Below are 23,973 nucleotides of genomic sequence, written 5' to 3'. Positions count from 1 at the left end.
GATAGAACAATTTATCGGTACTCAATTATGTACTTTTGATTTTGAACATAACAGCCATTCAACTAAATGCAAAAAAGCCGAACTTTCCTTTATTAGAGGTGAGTAGATTTCATGCATCACCGGATGTTTGAAATCTCGATCTATTGAAAATGGTTTTGCGATTTGTAAATACTAAAGAGCAGAATATGCTATATTTTAATCATTTAAATCAAAATTCATGGTTAGTATGTTTAACGAAATTTATATTAAACAAAGTTTGTTCGAAGTTCCGATATTTTACCTTTTCGCTTTTTTTCAATTTTAACTTTCGTAAAAATAAAAATCGTATAGCACAAGGTCAAGCACTTACAATAGACAATGTCTTGACAACATTCACACTGAAAAAACTTTTGGTACTTGCGCATCAAAACTTGTCACAAAGCATTTCTATTGAATCACATAAAATGCTTATCCGGAAATGATAGTATATACAATTCCATGAATACACGTACTATCATGAACTATATCTTTTTAAATTATCTTATAAACAATCAATGACTTTGAATAGATTACTCGTCTATAAATACATTCTTACTTGGTAGTTAGATATAGTATTATGTGCCGTTAGGACGAATACAAGGTAAGACAATGTTATTGTAGTGTTTATAAAATTATTAAGATTAAGTATAGCCATATATATTTTTATACGAAAGTGTGAATTCTTGTGTATAGCGGCTCATAACACACTAGTCAAACCTACTTCAAGGTCAAATAACACTATAATTTCTAGCAAAAGGAGACAATACAAGATATAAAAAGGAAAATGTGTAATGAGTTCAGATGTCACACATCGGGTGCTCCATAATTTAAATATGCACCTGCGTTTCGTACATTATGTGTTGGCTTTCAAGTAACTTAAAATTACACGAAACTGGTAAAAAAGGTGGTTGGACAAGCATTATCCACGATAATTTCAAATCAAAAGACTTTAGATGATCAAATTGCAATTCGTAATTAAAAAACTCCAGAAATATAGTAAAATTTATTGAGTAAAACATGACACGTATTTACATCTTAACATGAATATCTTTAAACTACAAAACCGAAACAAAATAAAATGCATTTTAATAATAAAAGTATATTTTTTAAAATAGGAACAGAAATCAACTTTTAGTGTAAATTCACATTGCGTTAAGACGTGTCACGGTACTTGACTATCCCAAATTCATGTATTTGGTTTTGATGTTATATTTGTTATTCTCGTGGGATTTTGTCTGATGCTTGGTCCGTTTCTGTGTGTGTTACATTGTAGTGTTGTGTCGTTGTTCTCCTCCTATATTTAATGCTTTTCACTCAGTTTTAGTTTGTTACCCCGATTTTGTTTTTTGTCCATGGATTTATGAGTTTGAACAGCGGTATACTACTGTTGCCTTTATTTAGTAATGTTTGCATCACTGTTTACATTCAACAGATTGAAAAAATAGTATGTTATTATATTATTGAATAAATACAAACTCACAGTTTTTGTTCATGTAAACATGTTATTTCTATCTATATAGCAGACTTTTTTACTCAGATAAATTTATCAATGATATAGATTTCTCTTAGAGGAAAATTAAAGGTCCCATTGAATATACTACTAGAGAACAAGAGCTATGGTATTTGTTCAATGGGACAAAAGAACTGCCAAATGTTTGAATAAACAGGTAACTATCAAGTGAATCTGTGCAAATGTATCATTGGGTTCGCAATAAGGGGAGAAGACAGGTACAAGCCGGTAAATAAATGTCAAATATGGAATATGACATTTTATAAAATGTTATTCATCTGAAACAGTTTTCAGAGTTACTCTTATTCAGGAACAGTAAATACTTGATGAGAGATAAGTTCAATAGGAACATAAAAATGGCAAATCCATTTAACGTCAATTTTTGCTAAATCGAATTTGTTTCAATGCAACAATTATAAAAAAGTATGATGTTATGAATAATTTTAGTGTGACACCATTGGCTATCGAGCTGAGGAGGTCTATGGGGATTATCAGTTAACCTTCAGTAGTAACGACCTAGTGATAGAATATGACATTTTTACTTTCTTATACACAAGTTGCGTTTAACCTACTTTGCTGGAAAATGTTTATCTTTTTAAGAGTACATATTAATCCCCATACTGTACTTCAAATTCATTGATTGTATGTTATCACGTTTTCATTTTGTCCATTCAGTTCTATCATGACACGGGGATATGTATGGTATCAAGCTGAAGTGAAACATGTTGGTTGTCGATAATAATATAAGTGGTCTTTTGCGTGTTCTTGTGACTTTTAAAATGTGTTTGGTATACGCTACATTTACAAATACGATTTTACTTTATAATTATACAATAAAGAATAATTTAAATCGGTAAATAAGCCAACAACAATAGTTCTATTTATACATGTTATAATGAATCAATTATTACCATAGACAAAACAAATATTTGTATGCAAAACCAGTCTTTAGAATACATGCCATATTTGCGATTGACAATTAGATTTGTCTTTTATTCCAAATATCTTTAAAGTCTCTAGTTTTTGTTACGACAATTTGAATGTCAAGGCATAACAGGTACACGATGAACTATTCGTAAAGTCCTTAAATCATTCGATATTGAACAGACAACTTGGTATCCGACGATGAGAACATTTTTTTTAACGAAAACGATTGCGTTTTATGAATATTTCTTGCACATCGTCTAACCATTTGAGGTTTCCTGAATAATTTAAGATAATTTACTCATTTTGGTCGTCGTTCACCTGTAAGAAATTTAAAAAAACAACAGAATTTTGGAAGATATTTTCAACAAATGCATAACTCAACATTAAAAAAATAGACAGCTGCAGTAAGCTATCGTAGCTCCCTGGTCATCTGAGCATGAGAGCACAGGGTTTTCAACCTCTATGCCTATGTTTTGAAGGGAAAATTATCTGGTATATGATTCTTACTCAAAGGGTTAAAAACGAAGAAAAATCTGAAAACGAGCATATCAAAGATTTTCAAAAAGGACTTGCATGAAGTTGCGAGAGAAAATAAAACAAGCGAGAAATAGACAAAAACAACAATACAACAATGAAGTATATTTGCAACAATAACGTGTCGGCGATGTTGTATGAATCGTTAACCCATTAACAATAACAGGGTTAAGTCCAAAGTTACAGCCACATTGGATATGACCACATATCATTATAGAAGATTATCCAAACTTAAACTAAAAAAGTATCGCGACATAACGGAACAATTGAATAGTAATTCAACATGACAGGTAGAAACTCTATTTTGATTCTCTATATACATTTCATAAGTCTACATCAGAGTTAATAAATAATCCTGAGCCGGATCTACTATTGTCACGACCTATGAAAAAGAACCAACATTAAAGATTACGTGTAATTTAATGTCTAAGGGAATAAATCTCCGACAAAAACTATAACAATTTGTAAACAAAAAAATCTCAGAGCCACTGATGAGTTTAATTTACACGAAACACACGTCTGTCTTGTCAAATTATAAGCCTGGTACCTTCGATAACTATTAATATAAAGCAAAATAATTTAAAAATTTAAGGGTTCAACTTATTTAGACCATTTCAGTCATATTTTAAATATAGTCTTATTGATCGGTTTTATCATCGAAAATTGTCCCGATCTACAATGGCACAAAAGGCACAAAAATGTGTTAAAATCAAAAGATTTAGCTTATATTTGTTGTAGTTACATGTATAGATATTTGAATTATTGAACTTGTGTGTAGCTCGTCCCCTCATCCCACAAATATATAATGTTAATGGTTATTACATGTAAAGTTAGCTAAAAAAATAATTATCTAACATATTATTAGTCAACTTAGACTTTAAAACCCTAATTTAGTCAATTTTTTTTCAAATTGTAGTACAATGGCAATTAGGAATATAAAATGTCTCAATGTTATCACGTACCTAGTTGTAAATATTAATGAAAGTGTAAACAAGGGCCTGCATGCATCATGAGTAACAACATATTTTTGACAAGAACTCACCATCACTAGGTAATACTTCATAATAATGTTATCAACGGTTTTATCATTTTTAACGAATAAAAATCAATTGATAAAAGATTTCCTTGTTCCCTGTCCATAATTGAAATTACTAAATATTTTGAGTGTTCTCTTCATAATTTATCGTGGTGCTTATAGTAACCTTTCAAATGTCACAATAAGTAACATATGTAGACACGATTGATTTTTTTTTAATGTTTAACCAAAATGAAAGTAGGCTAGAGGGTAGCTTTTGACATTTTATTGATGAATAAAATCATAAACTAACAATGACCCTAAAAAGAACAGCTCCGACATATTTTACATATTTAAATAGATTAAAAATTGTTTGTCAGCAGTTGAATTTATTATATGTTTAAACACTTTTTGAATTCAGTTTGACTTGAACTAAAATGTAAAGTGCAGTTAATTATGATAATCATTGTTTTTGACTGAAGCCTATGATGAATTTGACTATCACGCAGATAAAAATATCATTTACAGTTATTTTTTCAAGGAGGAAATTCCAATGAAACATATATAGAAATGAAAGACTTTTTGCCACTTTTGGGCACTTAAACCAGAAACTGCCAGGAAATCATATCACATCTTCTGACTGTATTTTTAACTTTAATCTTATACAATGTTTTATACTTTGTAGCTGGTCACATTTCGTACCAAATAATGCGTTAATTGTCAGGGAAACATTTTGAATGGAAATAGAAATTCTAAAAACACTTTTGCTCTTTTAAAAATAAACACAAAAAGCTTTCGACAGCTGCATACAGAATGAAAAATAGTTTAACATTTTTGTGAGTTTGAAATCCTCAATTTACTTTTTATTGAGGTTTAATATTACATCAGAAGAAAAACATGTAAACCATGCTTGTGATTACGTCTCCGTCTGACAAATACAAAGGTCTGGCCAGATCTTGTATTTTTTTCTACATCTAAGGTTGGAGTGGCTTAAAGCTTTTCGCTCGGAGGAAAACACAAATTAAAACACACCAAACGAATGGACAACAACTGTCATATTCCTGACTTGGTATGTGCTTTTTCAATTACAGAAAAGGAAGGATTAAATCTGGTTTTATAGCTAGCTAAACCTCTCTGTTATAAGACAGTCGCGAATAAATAAATTTCTTGTGTAAAAGAAACTATTGCAATGTTAATTTTGGCTTATCTAGAGGCAAACCAGAGACTTCAATTTCTAGATCTGCGAAAGGACTTATGCCTTCCTGTAGACTTTATGAAATTACTTTGAATTTGTTGTTGGAATATTTACACGTACATAACACAAGGCAGAATGCATCTGCATAAATTGATGGAAAAACGATGAGAAATACGTCGACAATCATGCAATTGTCATTATATTTTCCAAGAACGCGATATATAACCAGCCTTTATTATCAAAGTTGCTATTTAAATAAAGACAGTAGTAAACCGTTGTTCGAAAATCATAAATCGATTGAGAGAAAATAAATCCAGGTTACAAACTAAAATTGATGGAAACACAAAACAACGTGACAACTGAAACACTCATGTGCAACAAAAACAATCAAAGACAATGCAACGAACACAGAAACGAACTATAAGATAACAATTCCCATTTTTCTGACTTGGTACAGGGAGGGTTTTAAATTATTTGACATGTAATTCATCAGAGGTTAAATTGTTCATCCACATTAACCAAAATCAAGAGTTTAAACACACTTTTAACTGGATATATCTTCAAAATTTGTGTCTATCAAAACGACTTTACAGTTTCATCAGTGTCCTGCGGAAAGGAATCGTGGTGTAGTTGTTAGCGCATCGGACTACAAACATTTGAAGTTTGGTCTTGGAATCGGTCATTACTGTTCTATGGTTGATTTAAGAACGTAACAAAAATTTAAAAAAAATTGTAGACTCTCACGAAATGTTTATTGTTTATTGCGTATAGTGAAAAGTATATGCACACTGTATGACCAGCGGTATTACTTCTCGTAGAAGTAACCTTGTGAATGTTTTTACTTTCAGTTTGAGAATAATGTTCATAGAATGTCTCTGACAGTTCCTGTTAATTCTAAGTGCTACTTTGCCTAATTGTGACGACTAAGGACCTGTTATAATATATAATTTATATGTATATGAAGCTGTCTATTGTTGACAACCTTATTCTGAATTGAAGACATCTGTGTATTTTCTGCTAATGCATTGCTCTCTCATTGATGCATATGCCACATGTCTGTTCATTCAAATAAATGATATAAAAATAGGCAAAGGATTTGCATTTTACTTTTGAAGTAATTTTTCTCCGCTGTAATTTTGATTCCAAATGGTCAGAGTATAATGATAATGACAAACACGACCATTTCTTCTTTCTGTTGACTTCCGTATATGTTCAAACTTACGGTATTCTAAAAGATGCGTGGTACTCAATATATAATATAGTGTAGTTTTTTTTTATTGTTACCTTTTGTTGTCTATTTCATTTTTCTCTCTTGACCTTTTGCTAATGGTTGCATGCTGGTGTTTCCTCCATGCAGTTCTAGTATCAATGTCAACTATATTCTATATTTATTATGTTTCTTTCAAGATTATGATTTGTGTTAATGATTAACGAGAAAGCATCATATGTTTTGATTTATCTTCTTTTATCTATTCTAAAAAAAAACACCGGATTATTGATTGTATGCCATCGATGGTGGTATTTGATAGTTTTGATCTCTTAGGTGATGTCAAATTGACTTATGTGAACACCAATAAGAGATGAATAGAATAACTTAATGATTTAATAAACTCCTCGACGCAAAATACATAACTAAAGAGTAAAAATGATGAGACAAATAGACAATTCAGTTTTTATGTAAAATCTAACTACCAAAGAAATAATCCGTGATGTTACAACATTATACTGGTACATGCTGTTCATGGATATTTTGTTTACCTTGGCTTTATATTTAAATACATTTCAAGCACGTTTATTTACATTAAAATACACTGTTAGTATTTATCGATTGGAAAATGAAACATACTATTTATAAATGATGTTTTAACTCGTTTTTTCTTGTTTAAATTTTAGTGCAATGTGGAGATTAACTGTCTCATGTTTATCCATTTTAGGTAAGTAGTTATTTATTTGTAAACAAAAAAGACAAAGGGATACATGTTATATAAGTATACAAGTTAACGAATCATGGACTCTAAATTATAAAGTACTCCTTCTGAATTGTACATGCAACGCAAATAACGATGTAAAGAATAACTACAGATCTGAACATTCCGTGACAACCTTATTAACACTATAAACTCTTAGTTTATATGTGATACGTTTTCAAACAGCAGTTATACAACGATTTTATAAATAAAAGTATTAACTGAACATGCTGAAGATGACATGTTCATGGTCAAACAATGTATGCAACATTAGAGTTCTTTTTATGGTGTGCAATGGCAGATTAAAATTTATGAAGACAATAACAGGAAACTCTTTTTTACAATAAATCGTCTTTTTTTCTATGATGGTTATTTCGTTGCATTTGTAATTTTCCTTCTGATTGCTTCCTACGTATCTGTGGATTTCAGTTTTACACGTTCCGATTGAATATTAGTACATAGTGTACATTAAACACAACAAGAAATGCGTTTTTGTGCTTTCATCTAAAAAAATATGAATATGTTTCATTTTGTTTACCCTAAATGACTGATTGCCCCAGAAAATATCATTCCCTTTGTAGTCAGGTTTTATTATTTAGGTCACATTGTATAAAATACCTTATAATTTGTACATGATATTCATTTTTCAAGCTTAGGTTACGGATTAGTGTTGGTTGCTTTTAGGTACAAACCTTTCATTGTTATAATTAGACACTAAATTAATATGCACGCAAAGAATAAAATACTTTTTTCGAAAAATTCACTCACTCATTTTTCCGGGAAATTCTAGAATTCTTCTCTACATGCTTTATGAAACGTAACCTTAATCATGTTATTTTCGATAAACTACGTTTAAGTTAACATCATCGAATGTTTTGTAAGCAAACACTTTTTTGATTAATTATCAAAATACATTACAATTGTTTACTGAATGTATCGTTTTGTCAAACTGTAGCATGCTCACTGGTTATCAAAAGAGTCAGGTAATTAAATCCGAATCAATAATGCACAAACAATAAAAAGGTATCGTATTCATTCGTGTTTGTAAATTTTAAACGGCCATAATTGGCCAAGACCGAAATGTATATTTCGAACGTGTAAAAGAATCTAACCAGTTATGTAAATATTCATGGAAATCGTCAAATATACCCGGCATTATTACCTAGTATACAATTATAAATATGGCATAACACTAAAAGAGTATGATGAATTAATTTTCATTATCAGGACATGTATTGATTCAATAGTATTTGCTGGCTGACAAATATCAACGATTACATATTGTTTCTGATATAGTTTGTGCCTTAACGGCTGCCTGTATTACAAGTAGGAATTAATAAGTATTCAGTTTATGAATATGCAATATTAGTCAAATTTATCATAAAATAGCAACATATTTAAATTTTGTAAGTATCTTCTATAATGAGTGACTTAAGTTTGTTTATCGTCAATCAACTAAATTAAATTCTGATGGCAAATGGGAAGTATCGGTTCCGCTATACATTAATTTAATAGAAGATGTCTTCAAAAGTATGAATTTTTATACCCCCGCTTTAAAAAAGGGGGGGGTATACTGTTTTACCTCTGTCTGTCCGTCCATCAGTCCGTCCGTCAGTCAGTCCGTCCCATGAAACTTTCGTCACATTTTTCTCAGGAACTACACATCCACCCTTTCTGTAATTTGGTATCAACATTTATATATGTCAGCCATACCGTGTGATGCGTTTTCAGATTCATCACTTGACAACTTCCTGTTTACCGAACACTTGCATATTTTTACACTATTAATATTATCCAATTGCGGCGGGGGTATTATCAGTGAGCAGTAGCTCGCTGTTTCACTTGTTCAAAATACTATTGGATTTTCTTATTCAAGGCATAGATAACCTTAACGGTATTTGACACAATTTTTTTGGAATTTTGGGTCCTCAATGCCCATCGACTTTGTACTTGTTTGGCTTTATAACTTTTTGTTCAGAGCATCACCAATGAGTCTTGTGTAGACGAAACGCACGTCTGGCGCATTAAAATATAAGCCTGGTTCCTTTGATAACTATCAATCCACTTGAAAAAACTCAATGTTCGGAGACTATGTTGAACTCAACTATTCTATATTAAACTTAAGATCAGAGATTTCATAGATACAGTTAATTATGATTCTTATCTCGATTTACATCTTGATATCAACAAAAAGGGACGATTAATAATGCTATTTATAGACATAAGTGTCGATTTCAGATTTTCAATTTCAACTTTCATCTTTTATAGAGAAGAGCCTGTATATGGAGTACAATTGTATTGCATACATATTGACTGGGTATGAGTAGAATAGTAAGTTTATTGTCCCCAGGGTGCAATTATTGCTCTGAGGCGACGATGATGACAATAAACTTACTATTCCACGAAAATACTGTCAGTAAATGTTTTATTATATCGAAAACGACAACAGACAATAAATTGCAGGGACAAACCAACTATCGTTATATGCAACCATACTGTTGTTAACCTTTTACTTCATTTTAAATATTCTGAAATGCTAATGCTACGTTCTGCAGTGAAGTCGACCTTAGATACAATATGTAAAACGGAACGTCGAAACTCTAGCGGGATTGTAAAAATCCTCAAATCCCGTAGCTGCATTTGAAATTCCGCAAAATACTTATCAACGAATGTGCATTTAAATGAACTAAACGACGGGTGACATCTGTGGGGCATGATCGGCTTATCCTACTGGACAACTTTCGAATAATCTTGCATTTTTGGTGGGTCTCGTGTATTCTTAATCGTTTTCAATATGGTTTTTGTTTGTTTTTGTTTATCGTTTTTGACATGATATTGTCATTTTGTGACTTATATGTTTGAATATCTCTTTAATATATTCCGCATACTTTTAATAATGTTGAGTTATAACTGTACTCAATTTACATTTTCTGCATGACGACCGCAGTTCATTTAATTCTAAGATGTAATTGTCTATGTATATATTATAAGGAGATCAAATACACAGAATTTGTACTTTGATGTTTGTTGGTATTCTCTTCATTGAGAGGCCACTTACTATTTATTATTTTTCAATCAGCGATATATAATTCTGCATACTAGTATACCATATTAAGGGGGAAATATGAAAACTATCAATAATTTAAAACAATCATCAAAGATACATATATATTTGTAGTTGCACAATCTTTATGTTATTTTTTCTGAAGCCCACTGGGATAAATGTTATATTCCAAATAAATGAATTGAAAGAAATATACTAATTTCAACTTATATCATTTCCAAATACCTGTTGTAGTGCCTCACCTACAGGCTCATTGTTAGATGTTTATTTATGGGTAATTCATTTAAAAGGTGGGAGTACCGGGAAGACTAACTTGTTACTATATATATGCCAAAGGGCTTATATTTCGATCATTGTAAAAAGGCTAAGAAATCGATACGTAAACGAATTTGTTAAATTTAAATAGTCGGTCAATGTAATCGACAAATTGTTAATAGTTTGAAATGAAATTCATACTTGATGGGTTTTTTAAAATCTCTACCTATGGTGTATATGTATATTTTCAAACTCTTTCATTATGATGGTTTGTATTTAACAGGTCGAGAACTCTAGATTTCCTGACGTCAGAATATATTTGCATAGTAATTTCCCAAACACAAGGCCAATACGGCCTTGAAAAACTGAACAATCGACTCAATGAACTACAATGCATTGTGGGATACTACGAGTTGACTACAACTTGAAAACACGTGGAATTAGTGGAAAAACTGTCCACTAATATAGTGTCTGGGACTCTCAAAATAAATGTTTTTAATCTGCGAATATTTCTATTGTAAAATGTATAACATACTCTTCAATTTGCATTCTCAGATTAGAAAAATATTGTTTACGGGCTTCACGATTCGACGTTCTTTTTCGCCTTGGAAAAGTAGTTGAACAGGTTTTTTTCATTGTTATGCATTGTACTTGTGCAATAATTTCACGGCGTGAAACAGTGTAATTTTAGATAAATTGACCACTGTCTAGTATGAACAATTTTTGAGCTCTTTTAAACCTGTATATTGTCATTCCAACAACATTTCTTCCTCGAAAAACACGAAAACTGGCACTGATTAAAACATCTCTCTATACTGGATGTGTAAACGTATTTTTATCAGGACCTGAACTAAAAGTAAGAGCACCATAATATTCAGTATGCTAAAAATCAGTGTTTTTAAAACGGGGACGGTAAATAGCTTATAAAAAAAAAGAAGATGTGGTTTGATTGCCATGCAAAGAGAAACTCTCCAAAAGAAAACCAAAATGCCTGACACAGACATTAACAACTATAGGTCAGCGTACTGTCAACAATGAGCATATCCCATTCCCATTCCGCATAGTCAGCTATAAAAGGCCCCAAATGACAATGGAAAACAATTCAAACTAGAAAACTAACGGCCTTATTTATAAAAAAAAAAGAAGAGACCAAAATGCCTGCAAAAAAAAAGGAACAGTCCCAAATACTGAATTATGTCTAAAATCAATTATACCTATTTTGTTTACATTGTCAGATAAAAATCTAAAAAGGTCTTGTTCAGTTTTGTTGAAATATGATGGATGATATAGGTTTTGTCCATGTTCTGTACCTTTCAAATACTCAATATGAAAATATTACTTAGTGTTCTACAGACGTCAGTAAATATTTTATACTGAAAAACCGAACTTTCTGAAAGATGTTTGTATACAAAAATAAGGAGATGTGGTATGATTGCCAATGGGACAACTATCCATTTAAGCTCAAATGAATTGGATGTAATTAGTGTCATCATCAAACATATTAATGGCTGTATATCGGGTAATTCAAACACTTATTTCTTCGTATAGAAACATTTATTCGTTAATCTGAGCATGGAACGAATACTTTATAGTACGAACTATAAATGTGGATACAAAAAATGAAAAACCAAGCGAAATTGTGAATCCCGCATTGCATGAAAAAATGTGTTGTACTTCAGTAAATAACACGCGTGTTTGGTTGATAGTAAACACGTAGTAGTCCATCATGCATTGTTACTCATTTCGTGGATTGGCCAAAAACCCAGCTAAAAATAAATTGCGTCACACGTAAACAAACAATTACATGTGCTAGGACATAAGTATGCTAATTCATGCATTTCCATATAAGGTAGTGGTCCCGACCTGTTTAATCAGTGTGGAATCACATGGTGGACGCTGTATGCATAGCTGCAGACACTTACGATTTCTAAGAACACGTATGCATTCTTGCTATTTTCAGGCTCCTCCTAAAATATACCATTCGTCTCTAATTTGCAGTGACATTTTAGATTTCAATAAAACTAATATATATACATATATATATAAACGTATACAATATTTTTTATAAATATACAATACCTGTAAATAGGTTATCATATCACCCTGTTTACGGTTATGTTTTCTTTCCAATGTAGATAGTAAATTGAGATATTAAGTGTATCAACTAATTGTTTCTTTGGATAAATACATTTCAAATTATGGGCTCAATCACATATATATTTATCAAACCAGTTTTTTTTTATTCCAACCCCAAAGCAAGTAACACTTTATCCAATGGTTATTGTCTGTCATGTTTCTCATGTTGGATTTTATTTCATAAATTGTGATTTGAGTTTTGCTCACTGTTCAACCCTATAAGTCGACATTTATTTGTTGTCTTTTGATTCATTGCATTTTCAGTCGTTGTATTGGTAGCCATAACACATCTTCATTTTTACATGGCTAGACAAAAAACACAAGCACCAATCAATCAACCTTAACATATAAGTAAAAGTTTAGCAAAATGAGTTCCTCCAAATATAGAAGGGATTCAGATGCTCCAAAGTTCAATTAATGCTTGCACCACAAGTGAATATACCTGCTTTACCTGTTTACGTATATATGATGGTATACCGTAACCGTCCGTAAACAAGTCGGACAATAACTAAACCATGATCTAACAATTTACCTTAGCCGTATTTGGCACAACTTTTTGGAATTTTGTATCCTCAATGCTCTTCAACTTTGTACTTGTTTGGTTTTATAAGTCTTTTGATATGAGCGTCACTGATGAGTCTTGTGTAGACGAAACGCGCATCTGGCGTACTATATTATAATCCTGATACCTTTGATAACTATTCTAACAATTTGCGCTTTATTATTTCTATTTTAAAATTTTGCAGATATTAACGCACAACACAATAATTTATTGTTAAATTCCTCTTACATAGTTCGAGGACTTACCATTATTATGAATCAACGGTACAAGTCTACATTTTTACCCTAAAAGCTAGTCGAAGTTGAAAACTGAAATCAAAACAGTTTAATGTGAACAAATGATTGAAACAACCAGTACAGATAAATGCACTATGGGCATTGAACAGGTAAAATGGCATTAAGAAAAGCCCAAAAAATTAAGATGCAGAATAGGGTGTCAGTTAAAACGTGAAAATAAAACACATCATTAGTGAGACATGAGTCATATAAATTATAAGCTTTAGTTTATTAACTGGTATACCGTGAAATATAAGCATTTTGTGTATTTTAGGTTACTCTGTATGTAGCATCATACCCAGATATGAAACTCAGGGAACTTCCGTTTTGTTAGACTGTAGTATAGCTTCAATAGAAGTTAAATCAGTGGAGTGGAGAGGCCCATACCAAGAAAATACACTGTATGCGGAGTCAAACTATTCAAACACTAATTTACCGGATGCTCTGCATGATCGTATATTTGTAACAGGTGACCATAGTAACGGACATTATGATTTAAGAATTGTGAATGCCCAGATAAGTGACGAAGGATTATACCGTTGCTCAGTTCAGAATGGCGACACCATACGAATATTTAACCTGACATTTCCAGGTATAGAGCATGTAAAAATTATATACCTACATGTAAGACTTAAAAGATCATTATTAGGCTTAATTATAATGGCGATAGATCACAAAAGTGTAAACTACTTATGTTGAGTTGTATCCTGTCCGAAGACCTACGGTCAAAATTTTATTTTTTCTGATTAGAAATATGGTCAAAAAGGTTAATTTCATATTCAAATTTGTATCAGTGCTTTTATTGATAATTGTTTAATCTTGATGATTATCCCTCAACTTCAAACTTCAGGGTGTCTTTACTTGCATGGTCTAGTTACAAAAGTAGCCAGTTAAAAATGAATTGTTATGCATGTGTCGGTAGAATATTTAACATATTTCATAGTTTTAAATTTGCACATGCCAAATATTGAAGAAAAAAATGTTTGTAAACAGTTTTGCTACTGGATACTGGGAGAAAGTGAATATCATTAACAATGAGACAGACAATTGCAAAGAAAACATAGTCGAGACTGTAACCATAGAATACATTCTAATTGTCAACATAGATGGCCCACCTTCAATTGATTCAATGTCCCATATTAATGTAGATTATTTTTGGTTATTAATATTTATTTGACATGAATTCGTGACCATTCATCGAATTAATCTTCAAAAGTATTTTTTATTTTATTTTGTTTTATTGTAATATATTGAACTTAAGTCTTTATTTATTTTTCGTTCGTGGTGTCTTAAATGAGGTTTGCAAAGCTACAATATTACAAATAATTATACACCTACACACAGGTCAATGAGATGAATCATGGTTAAAATTGACGCACAAGACAATCTTTACTGTGTTGCATACCTGCATTAACAAATCTAGCATCAAATTGTATATTGCTACTAGTTAGAAATTAATTATCATGATATTTTCCATCAGAGCGCCATCCTATTTGATAAACACGTATTTTAACATATTCGATAAACATAGTTGTCTTGTTAAAATTATCCCTGTCAGAGGTATAAGGGGACAGGATAATTTCGTTTGAGTCCTCCCCCTTTCTTCCAAAATCCGTTACTCTGTTTTCTATGGATGTCTATTATATTTCGCGCTTTTGTTTTGTACTTAGTAATATGAAGTTCTAATATAATAATTGGTTTATCCTTTCAGTAAACTCACTATTTCAAACCATTTTCTGCATTTGCTTATTGCAGCATTGTTAACATCAACAGATGCTAGTTATAACAGATACATTCTGATTGATCCCGAAATGGAGAAACTTTTCATAGGACAAATGTAAGTAAGGCACACATTGTGAAGTAGAGTTTGTTGCTTTTTATATATCTATGTTGTACGTGTGAACATGAGGTTAGATTGAAGACTTACATGTAATTTATTACATGAGTCATTTCAGTATCGAACCATGATGTTTTCTTTAATATATGAATATTGTGCTGTGTGTTACTGGGGTCTAAAGCATTACCGATCTCTCTTCTTTATTTACGTAACCATAAGGGTTGATAGTATAATTACACTACTTCTCTTCTGTGGCAATTATACCTTTGTTGAAACAGGACAATCATTTTACTGTGTGCGATGTCACGGGTGTCATTCAGTATATCAAGAAAAAATGATCGCGAAATAATACCTAACAGGGGTCAAGTATTGCGATTGGCTTGTGAAAACTCTGGTATATGATCGTGAAGAAAATCGTATCAAGAAAACATATGCAAGGTCAACTAATTATATAATTTGATTAAGTATATCGTCAAATTTAAAAAAATAATTGTAACCGTCTGAAAAAAATGATTAACCATTAAATTCAGTATAAGAAAAAACAGATGTCTCCTTGACATTTTAATAACATGTTTAAAACATATAAACAAACAAGACTTTTTTCATAATTCAAATGTCGTGACTAGCAACTTTTCTGGTTTTTAAAGTTAATTTGTGTTATCATAATCCGAAATACTGCAAATATAAGGAAATATTTATAAAAAAATAAATCGGATCGTGAACGTTAGCGTATGACTTTTTGCAGAGAGAGAAAATTAAAGTAAAAAATCCGATGCTAAAACTTTCAAATGATATTTTTAATCATTAAAACATTCACTTTTAACTCCATGTTATACAGCAAATACAGGATTTGCATGATTCATTCCGGATCACTTTCATTTGTGAATAGAGCTTTAATCGGTCAATCCCATTCGTTTGATCATCTTATAATACCATACCGACTATCATCCTTACAACAATATCAGTCTATTTGTCAGTGTTCCGCATACGTTCTTTTAATGAATCACATATATTTGTTTTGCATCTTTTGTACTACATATCTTTTGCACAATTGAGAAAATTGAATTTATAACATACATATTTGTTTTCGTCGGATTTGTTCAGCGTTTGAAAATACAGCATACGTTTTTACAGATTTTAATGTAAATTTACAATTCATGAGAATCACAATCAGATTTGATCGAAATGAATGACCGTCGTTAGACATTTCTTTTCGCCCATTTTTCTCGATAACCTTAATTGCAGCCGTGGGTGTGTCAAATGTTAAAATCTAAACATAGTCATATATTGTAACTATAACAATGTCATGTATTGTCTGTTATAATTTTTTTAACAATTCATTGCATTTAACAAACAAAAAAGTGGTATGATTACCCATGAAGTGACTTTTCAACATAGAACATTATGATTCCCGAAGAGTAACATCATTTTTTAAAAACTTCCGGTTAATGAAACGTCTGTTTTAATAAATACAATGATATTCTGAATGATATTTTGTTTTTTCCATGTACCATACAACCCTATAGTTAACATTTCAAAATGTACGCATTATTATACCATTGGAGGTCTGTTGGTCTGTACCTTCAGCTAGTATTACAATGTACATGTAAAATGATATGTCCATATGATATTATCAGCTGTTTTGTTATTGGTGTTTCCTCTAATTCAGGAACAGACTCAGCATACTTGAACTGTCAGATATTGTTAATCCTGTCAATTCCGTACGTATCACAAGATTCATGATAGATAATATATTAGTACTTAACATTTTAACAAATAAGTCAAAGGATGAAAAAAAAAACCAAGTAAAAACGACCATTTAGTTAAAGGTCAGTAATATTTATATACACAAGATACACAACCAGTATCATACACACTTGAAGGTTAATCCAAAATTGGTTATTTCAGGTATGAATAAACTTATAAAACAGTTTTTTTAATTCACATATTACATATATAAATGAACCATCAGAAGTGTTTCAACTCTCATCTAAATGAGCTGTAAAATGAACCGTAATCGGAGAACATATGAAAATATCCATATTGCTGTTCTCGGGGTACACATGAAAAAAATATCAGACTACAATTTACATAGATATAAAGAGATGTGGTATGAATGTAAATGTCAAAACACTCCATACGCGACACAATGTGTAAAAATGTAGGTCAAAGTACGGCAAACGACACGGAGCCTTGGCTCACACCGAACATCATGCTATAAAGAGCAATAAAATAAATAGTCCGTTTTGTACTAGACCAACACAATAATTGAATATCAGCATGTTACAAATTGTAGCTCATGGACCAACAATCCACAAGGCGAACAATCCGATAAAAGATTGATGCAAAGCTATCTTGAACAAGACGCTGCTTAGAAATTCTGTATGAATCAAATCACTGTTTTTAAGCCAATACGTTACTTCGTAAGAACATGTATTTCATGTCTTTGTCATGTTATTTAATCATATAAAATGTTCATCAGTTTTTTAAGAGAATCATTGATTTTCAACCTGAACAAGATAAGCTGGATTACTGTGTTCTTTCAAATTCGAGGGTAAGTTTTTCTTATTCTTATAATAACAGCAAACAGTAGCGATCTGCTTGCATTGTTTTGTTTTGTTTTGATTATCAAGGATCAATAAGGGGGTATGGGAGTCTAAATTAAAAATGATAGAATTTGTTCATACTTTGCCAAACCGTATTATATATTGATATATGTTCAACATATAATACAAATGATAGGTCACCGTGCATTTTTTCAAGCTATAGATTGTGACAAAATGACAAACTCTGTATGAATTATACTGGAAAAAAACGTCATAATGTGATTAGAAGCTAAACTAAATGATAGAATTTTAAGATAAGATACGGGAAGATAGCTTTTAGAAAATGCTGTGAGAATATCAAAAGTACGTTATCGTACGTTTTTTCGGCTATTAGAGTATTTCATAGTTATCTCCCCTTAAAATGCCAACTTAAAACATTAAAAATCAAGCAAAATTATCTATACTTGATTGAAAATCTGGACCTTAGAGTCTCTTTTTTTACAATTCAAGATGGCGAAAGACACATAAACTACCTGCAATGTTATTTAAGATACAAATTAGTAGATACATGTATAAATTCGCTTATGTTACTCAATCATAGGTTTGAACATGGTTTTCAATTTAAGACTTGTTTATACTTTTTCGTGTATGCTTGTTTATATTTTCCTTCAGGTTTATTTCATTCGTTTATCCTATTTCGACTCTAACGAATTTCAGAGTCTTTCCTTAACTGAGGTAAATTGTATGGCGTTCCAAATACCGTTTCGATTGCTAACATCATTAAAAAGTCATTAATTGTCGAAATCCGGATATGGCGCACTAGTATTTGCACCTCATACCTTTTCAACAAGTTAATTGGTTTTTTGTGTGGTATCAAATTATCAAATTCTGCCATCGCTGTTTTTACCATTACTCGTTATTAAAATCTATAGTTGTAACACAGTATATGATATATTAGTTATGAAGATGAAATTGTTTGTGAATTAACTAAATTGTCTGTCACAGTGGTGGTGTAGATCTAGTAGGGCATATTTGTACAAAGTAACAAACACTGTTTCTAGTTAAGGGTTGTTTATACCTGGAATATATTTAAATTTGTTAAAATTAATCGAATTTACGTTGTCGTCTGCTCATGTAAATCACATCTTCAACACAATTACATTTTTACAAAAAATATGTTCATATGCTTTGCCGTGAATTACTTTATATTGAATATTACTCCATCGCATTCTACCCCCGTTTATAAAGTTATGGGGTATATGAGACTCCTTCTATCCAACCGAATTAGGACTTGATAAATATTGATGGAATTTTAACAATTCTTGAGAATATGATGAAAGAAATGTAATTCAGGGAAGAAAACCTTGAGTATATAGTTTACATTTTTTTTTTATTTTAGACACCCTATTGTCAAAATCATATACGATTTATAACTAAGAAGTCTACAGACAAGCTGATTTTGTGTGGAACAAATGCAAATTCCGCAAAAGGCTATGAACTCAATGTAACGGACATGACGTATAGCAGCTCAGTTGTTCCTTGTTCCAACGATCCATTTGACAATTTCACAGCTTTATATGCTAGTGAGTTCATATTGTATACCTTCGAAAAACGAATTCTAATATGACATGCTTCATTCGCTTTGTGAATACACCCATGCTCTAAATCCTATAAAATGTATTTGCACATGCGTCTATTGACTACTGCAGAATAGTGAATTTTATCAAATTGGCATACATTTGATATGTTTGATTAACTTAAAACACTTCCAATCTCTGAAATGAGGCACATTTTGTTACTAATTCATTTATTATGACGTGTTGCAATTCAAGATACGACAAAAATTCCTGCTGGCTGTTCAAAACTTCTTCTTCGGAAAAATCACATTGCCATTCCTTCGCTTGTTTACAAACAAAAAGGGTGGTTCATGGAAGAGCCTACACAATCGCTCCACATTCTACATATCGGACATAGAAATTAACTTATTTGTTCCAATCAGAATCGAAATAATTGATGCAAGCTATAGTTTATTGTAGTTTTAACATGGGTACAACTAATTACTCTTTTATTATTCTTTTTTATTCAGATAGATTTAATCTGATTCTGTCCTACAAATTGCTAAAGAGCCTTATACCTTTATTTGAAATGCAGTGTCGAGAGAGGGCTCTAATCTTTAATGTTAACCGGATAACATTTTCCCCTGAAAGAGTATGCAACCTGACTTTTGTATTGATGATTTATGCGTTTGACTGTTCCTATGGTATCGTTCGCCCCTCTTTTTGTATCAGTTGTTTATTCTACAATATACCAATTGAAAAGACTAAAACACTATACACAACACAATATACTAAACTAAGCACTCAGCAAAAGGAACCATACCAAACTAAAGGGGTGTAGGCAAAATAACTGTTAGAGAACAACCGCGCATCAAACATAACTGGTTTTGACGCACATGTGCACGTTAACATACAAACATGCCAGATACTTCCTATCGCTTGTCTAATCTAAAAAACAAAAAGGGCTGCTGCTTCAACCTTTAACTCATTTTCGGATCTGGACACTTGTTATCTTGTTTTGTATTAGAGCGAATCCTATTGTGTGTGTATTCACCTTTTCCTTCATTAATTAAGATACAATGTATAGAAAAAAACTCGTGAAATCGGCTATCAGAAGATGTTAGAAAAAGCAGGCTTTTTTTACTGACATCACTTGATTATTTCACATTGTTTTTGTGTTTATTCCGTTATTCTAGTAATACATTGTCTTATAATATTTTTAAAACTTCCATCCAGAAAGTCCAAATGGTGGGGAAATAATGTATTATGCTTCGACGTCTCACACAGAGTCTACTATTCAAAGGCCAATACCTGGTACAAATGATTATATGAAAGGAGTTATAAGTAATAAATGGATGAAAGGTAAGAGGACACAAGTTTGGTTGACTGTACATATTTGCATTATATTTGCATGCATTAGCTATGTATACAGAACGGAATGTTGGGACATATTTTAAAAGTAAATCATTATTTTGTTTTAGTGATAGGAGTGTTTTTCTGAATTTAAAAACTGAATATAAGGTAATAAAAAAGATATTTTAGGCAACTTCTGAAGACGCTAGAAAAGATCTTTTACATGAAATGAAAATGAAATATGAATTAATGCTTTCCAATCATCTTTAAAAAAAAATCAAAATCAAAATACGTAAACAATCTGATGTGATATTGATATCTCTTTGTTTTGGGGAAATTGAATATGAGATCACACATTTAAATGTTTTAACGGATTATCTTAACGTTTTTATGGTCCGCTAAATGCATATAACAACTTACACACATTAAGATAATGCAGGCCAAAAATGTACCAGTAATATCTTTAATGGATTATGATTGATTGTCCCCAATTGTCTGTATGTTTTTCCTTCAGCAATTTTTCTAGATAAATGCTGCATATCAAAACATGTGCCCAAAGTAGCGCCTCCATAACAATTACAAAATTCCGAAAGTTTCGTTTAGGATTAATACTTATCTACTACACTTCTTTCTACATAAGTGCATTATCATTTACCATCAAATATGAAATACAAATTTGTACGTCATACAAATGGAACAAATGTAATGATCATTGCATAATCAAGTCACTTATGTTGCTCATAAGTTTATTTACATTTATAGATCCACAGTTTGTTGGCTCTTTTGACGTTGATGATCGAGTGTTCATTTTCTTTCGTGAAACTGCAGTAGAAACTGATCCAGGCGAGAAGAAAATATATTCACGAGTAGCAAAAGTTTGCAAGGTATGAAAAAGATAAACAAATATTCATTTCTATACATTAAATGAACTTCATTCATATCAATATGTTGTAAACGATCTTTGTCAATGCTTTTCTTATTAATATGTATACATTAAAGGCTGTTTATGACTTATTAAAGGAAGCGAGATTTTCCAGAGACCAGCCAATTAAAATACTATAAAACCGAAATATACTTTACGATTTGTGTTCATAAAAACATAAAAAAAAAACAATTGTACTGTTTCTTTAAATCAGTTGACAACTACATTTTTATACCTATCAGATTTACACAAACTGGAGAAGAAAATGCTTCCCATTTGGAGAGTTTGTGATGGATTTTTTTCTAATATTTTTAAGGTGGTAGAAAAAAGCAATACCGTATATCACTGAATTTAAATTAAAAACATCATGTAGGTCAAACAATTCCGTTTTATATATTTCTTTCTTTTTTCTATATGATAATTGTTTCCAAAATAAACGTGTTTTTTTGTTTTATGTGACCCATTAATTTACCGTTTAGGATGATATTGGTGGTAACTCACTGTTAAGAAACAAATGGACAAGCTATCAAAAAGCGAGACTAGATTGTGTAATTCCAGGACACATTGCAAAAGACATACCAGTGAGGTTTGACTCTATACGTAAGTATTAATAGTTTATCATTAAAAGTTGAATTGCAACCAACGTCAAAAGTTTACCGTAAATACTTGCGACTCTGGGTAACCTTTACAGTTTGGAAAGTTTTACGGCCTGGAATCCACTAGATAGTTTTAATTCATGATTTATTTCAGAAAGGCAAATTTTTTTCCTTGAATTTGATTTGCATTTTTCTATATTCCTATACAGGAAAAGGTCAGTTTTTCTTTCCGAAACACAAAATGCATTTCTGAGGGTAGTTTAAAAGGTGTTAATAAATCCATGTTTGTCCATTTGTTATGATGAACCTTTAATTCAATGGAAATAATTCATTTCGATATAAGTTAAACGGGAGAAATCGTAAAAAGTAGTTTTTATCCGAATAAAAACTGCATTGAAAGCCAGATAATCTACCAAACGGAAAACTACAAAGAGGTGTTTGAGAAAACTGGGCACTGAAAAAGTCTGCTTTCGCTAGCTGGAACCAGATTATGGTTTGGTCCCTTCCGTGCAATCCGTTATTTGGTACTAATTATTCTCTAAAAAGAACATTTGGCACTTGAACTTACCTTGGTCGTTTTCCCCCACTTCAAAACTGCCTCGCCCGTGTCAAACTTAGCCGACACTTCACATGTGGCGTGGTGTTCGTCAAGGGAAACTTTTTACTAATTTAAGAATTATTGGGTTGAAAGTGCGATATTAACAATGTTGGCGTCTATGACGTTTATTGCTGAAGCTTAATTTCAGTTGTGGTAGAACAATTGTCATTATCAACATATCTTCGAAAAATATAATGAAACTGAAAAAAGAATCCCCATGAATCGTTGATAATAAACGATGCATATTGTTAAGTTAGTTTTATACTATTTTTTGTAGATCCTTTTAAGTGTAAAAGAATAAAGTATTGACTTAATCTAATATCGTACCATAGAAAACTACAGCAATAATATGACACATACACCCATGTTGATATATTTGTTTAAACAATATTTTATTCAAATTAATTGAATTGGATTGGACAACAGGCATAGCCTATGTTAGCCCTATCCACAAGATATATTACAATTGAATTCAAAAAGATTACTAAAATAAAAACAACAGAAGTACAATGTATACCAGTGTTCAAAAGTAATAAATCGATGGAGAGAAAAGAGATCAAGGTTACAAACTAACTCAGAGAGAAACACATCACCTATAAGAAGAAAACACAGGAACAAAAGGAACACTGTAGTGCGACAATAACAAACACCAACATACACAGAAACGAACTATTTGATTACAACTGCATTTTCCCTGCCTTGGCACGTTATTTTAAGACAAGAATGGTGGGTTGAACGTGTTTTAATAACCTGCCAAACATCCCACGTTATGACAATATTAAATAAATATCACTTAATTGACAACGCTTCAGGACAGAACTACAGCACAAAAAAAAACACGCAAGAATATTCATCACAGCAACGCACAAACAAATAAAACAACATGCAAACTGCAGAACAACAAGGAACATATAACATCAACGACAGATACCACGGGATATCACAAACACTGACGCCTACGTAACTAACATGCAATCTAGAACTTTATATAATTATTTACACAAAACTTGTCCAAACAATTTTCAGGACAATAAACCAAACACCGAGAAACGTCGTAGAGCAATGAAAATTCACATTAGTATAAAAGTCATATTCCTTATTATGATC

General features: G+C 31.4%; 1 protein-coding gene across 1 annotated transcript in view; it reads left to right on the top strand.

The window, feature by feature from the left end:
- The first annotated feature begins 581 nt into the window (after positions 1 to 581).
- The window catches only part of LOC143070996 (semaphorin-2A-like), a 64,767-nt gene continuing 41,375 nt past the window's right edge, over positions 582 to 23,973 (top strand). The window contains exons 1-10 of the mRNA XM_076245090.1: positions 582 to 619; positions 7,093 to 7,133; positions 13,733 to 14,050; positions 15,214 to 15,295; positions 16,965 to 17,016; positions 17,787 to 17,849; positions 19,241 to 19,424; positions 20,634 to 20,759; positions 21,513 to 21,634; positions 22,152 to 22,272. Coding sequence (XP_076101205.1) covers positions 7,097 to 7,133; positions 13,733 to 14,050; positions 15,214 to 15,295; positions 16,965 to 17,016; positions 17,787 to 17,849; positions 19,241 to 19,424; positions 20,634 to 20,759; positions 21,513 to 21,634; positions 22,152 to 22,272 — 1,105 coding nt within the window. The 5' untranslated portion in view covers positions 582 to 619; positions 7,093 to 7,096. The remainder of the gene's footprint in view (positions 620 to 7,092; positions 7,134 to 13,732; positions 14,051 to 15,213; positions 15,296 to 16,964; positions 17,017 to 17,786; positions 17,850 to 19,240; positions 19,425 to 20,633; positions 20,760 to 21,512; positions 21,635 to 22,151; positions 22,273 to 23,973) is intronic.

The sequence above is a fragment of the Mytilus galloprovincialis genome, chromosome 4, assembly GCF_965363235.1.
Source record: "Mytilus galloprovincialis chromosome 4, xbMytGall1.hap1.1, whole genome shotgun sequence".
NCBI classification, from domain to species: Eukaryota; Metazoa; Mollusca; class Bivalvia; order Mytilida; family Mytilidae; genus Mytilus; species Mytilus galloprovincialis.
This window is presented reverse-complemented; position numbering and strand designations above follow the sequence as displayed.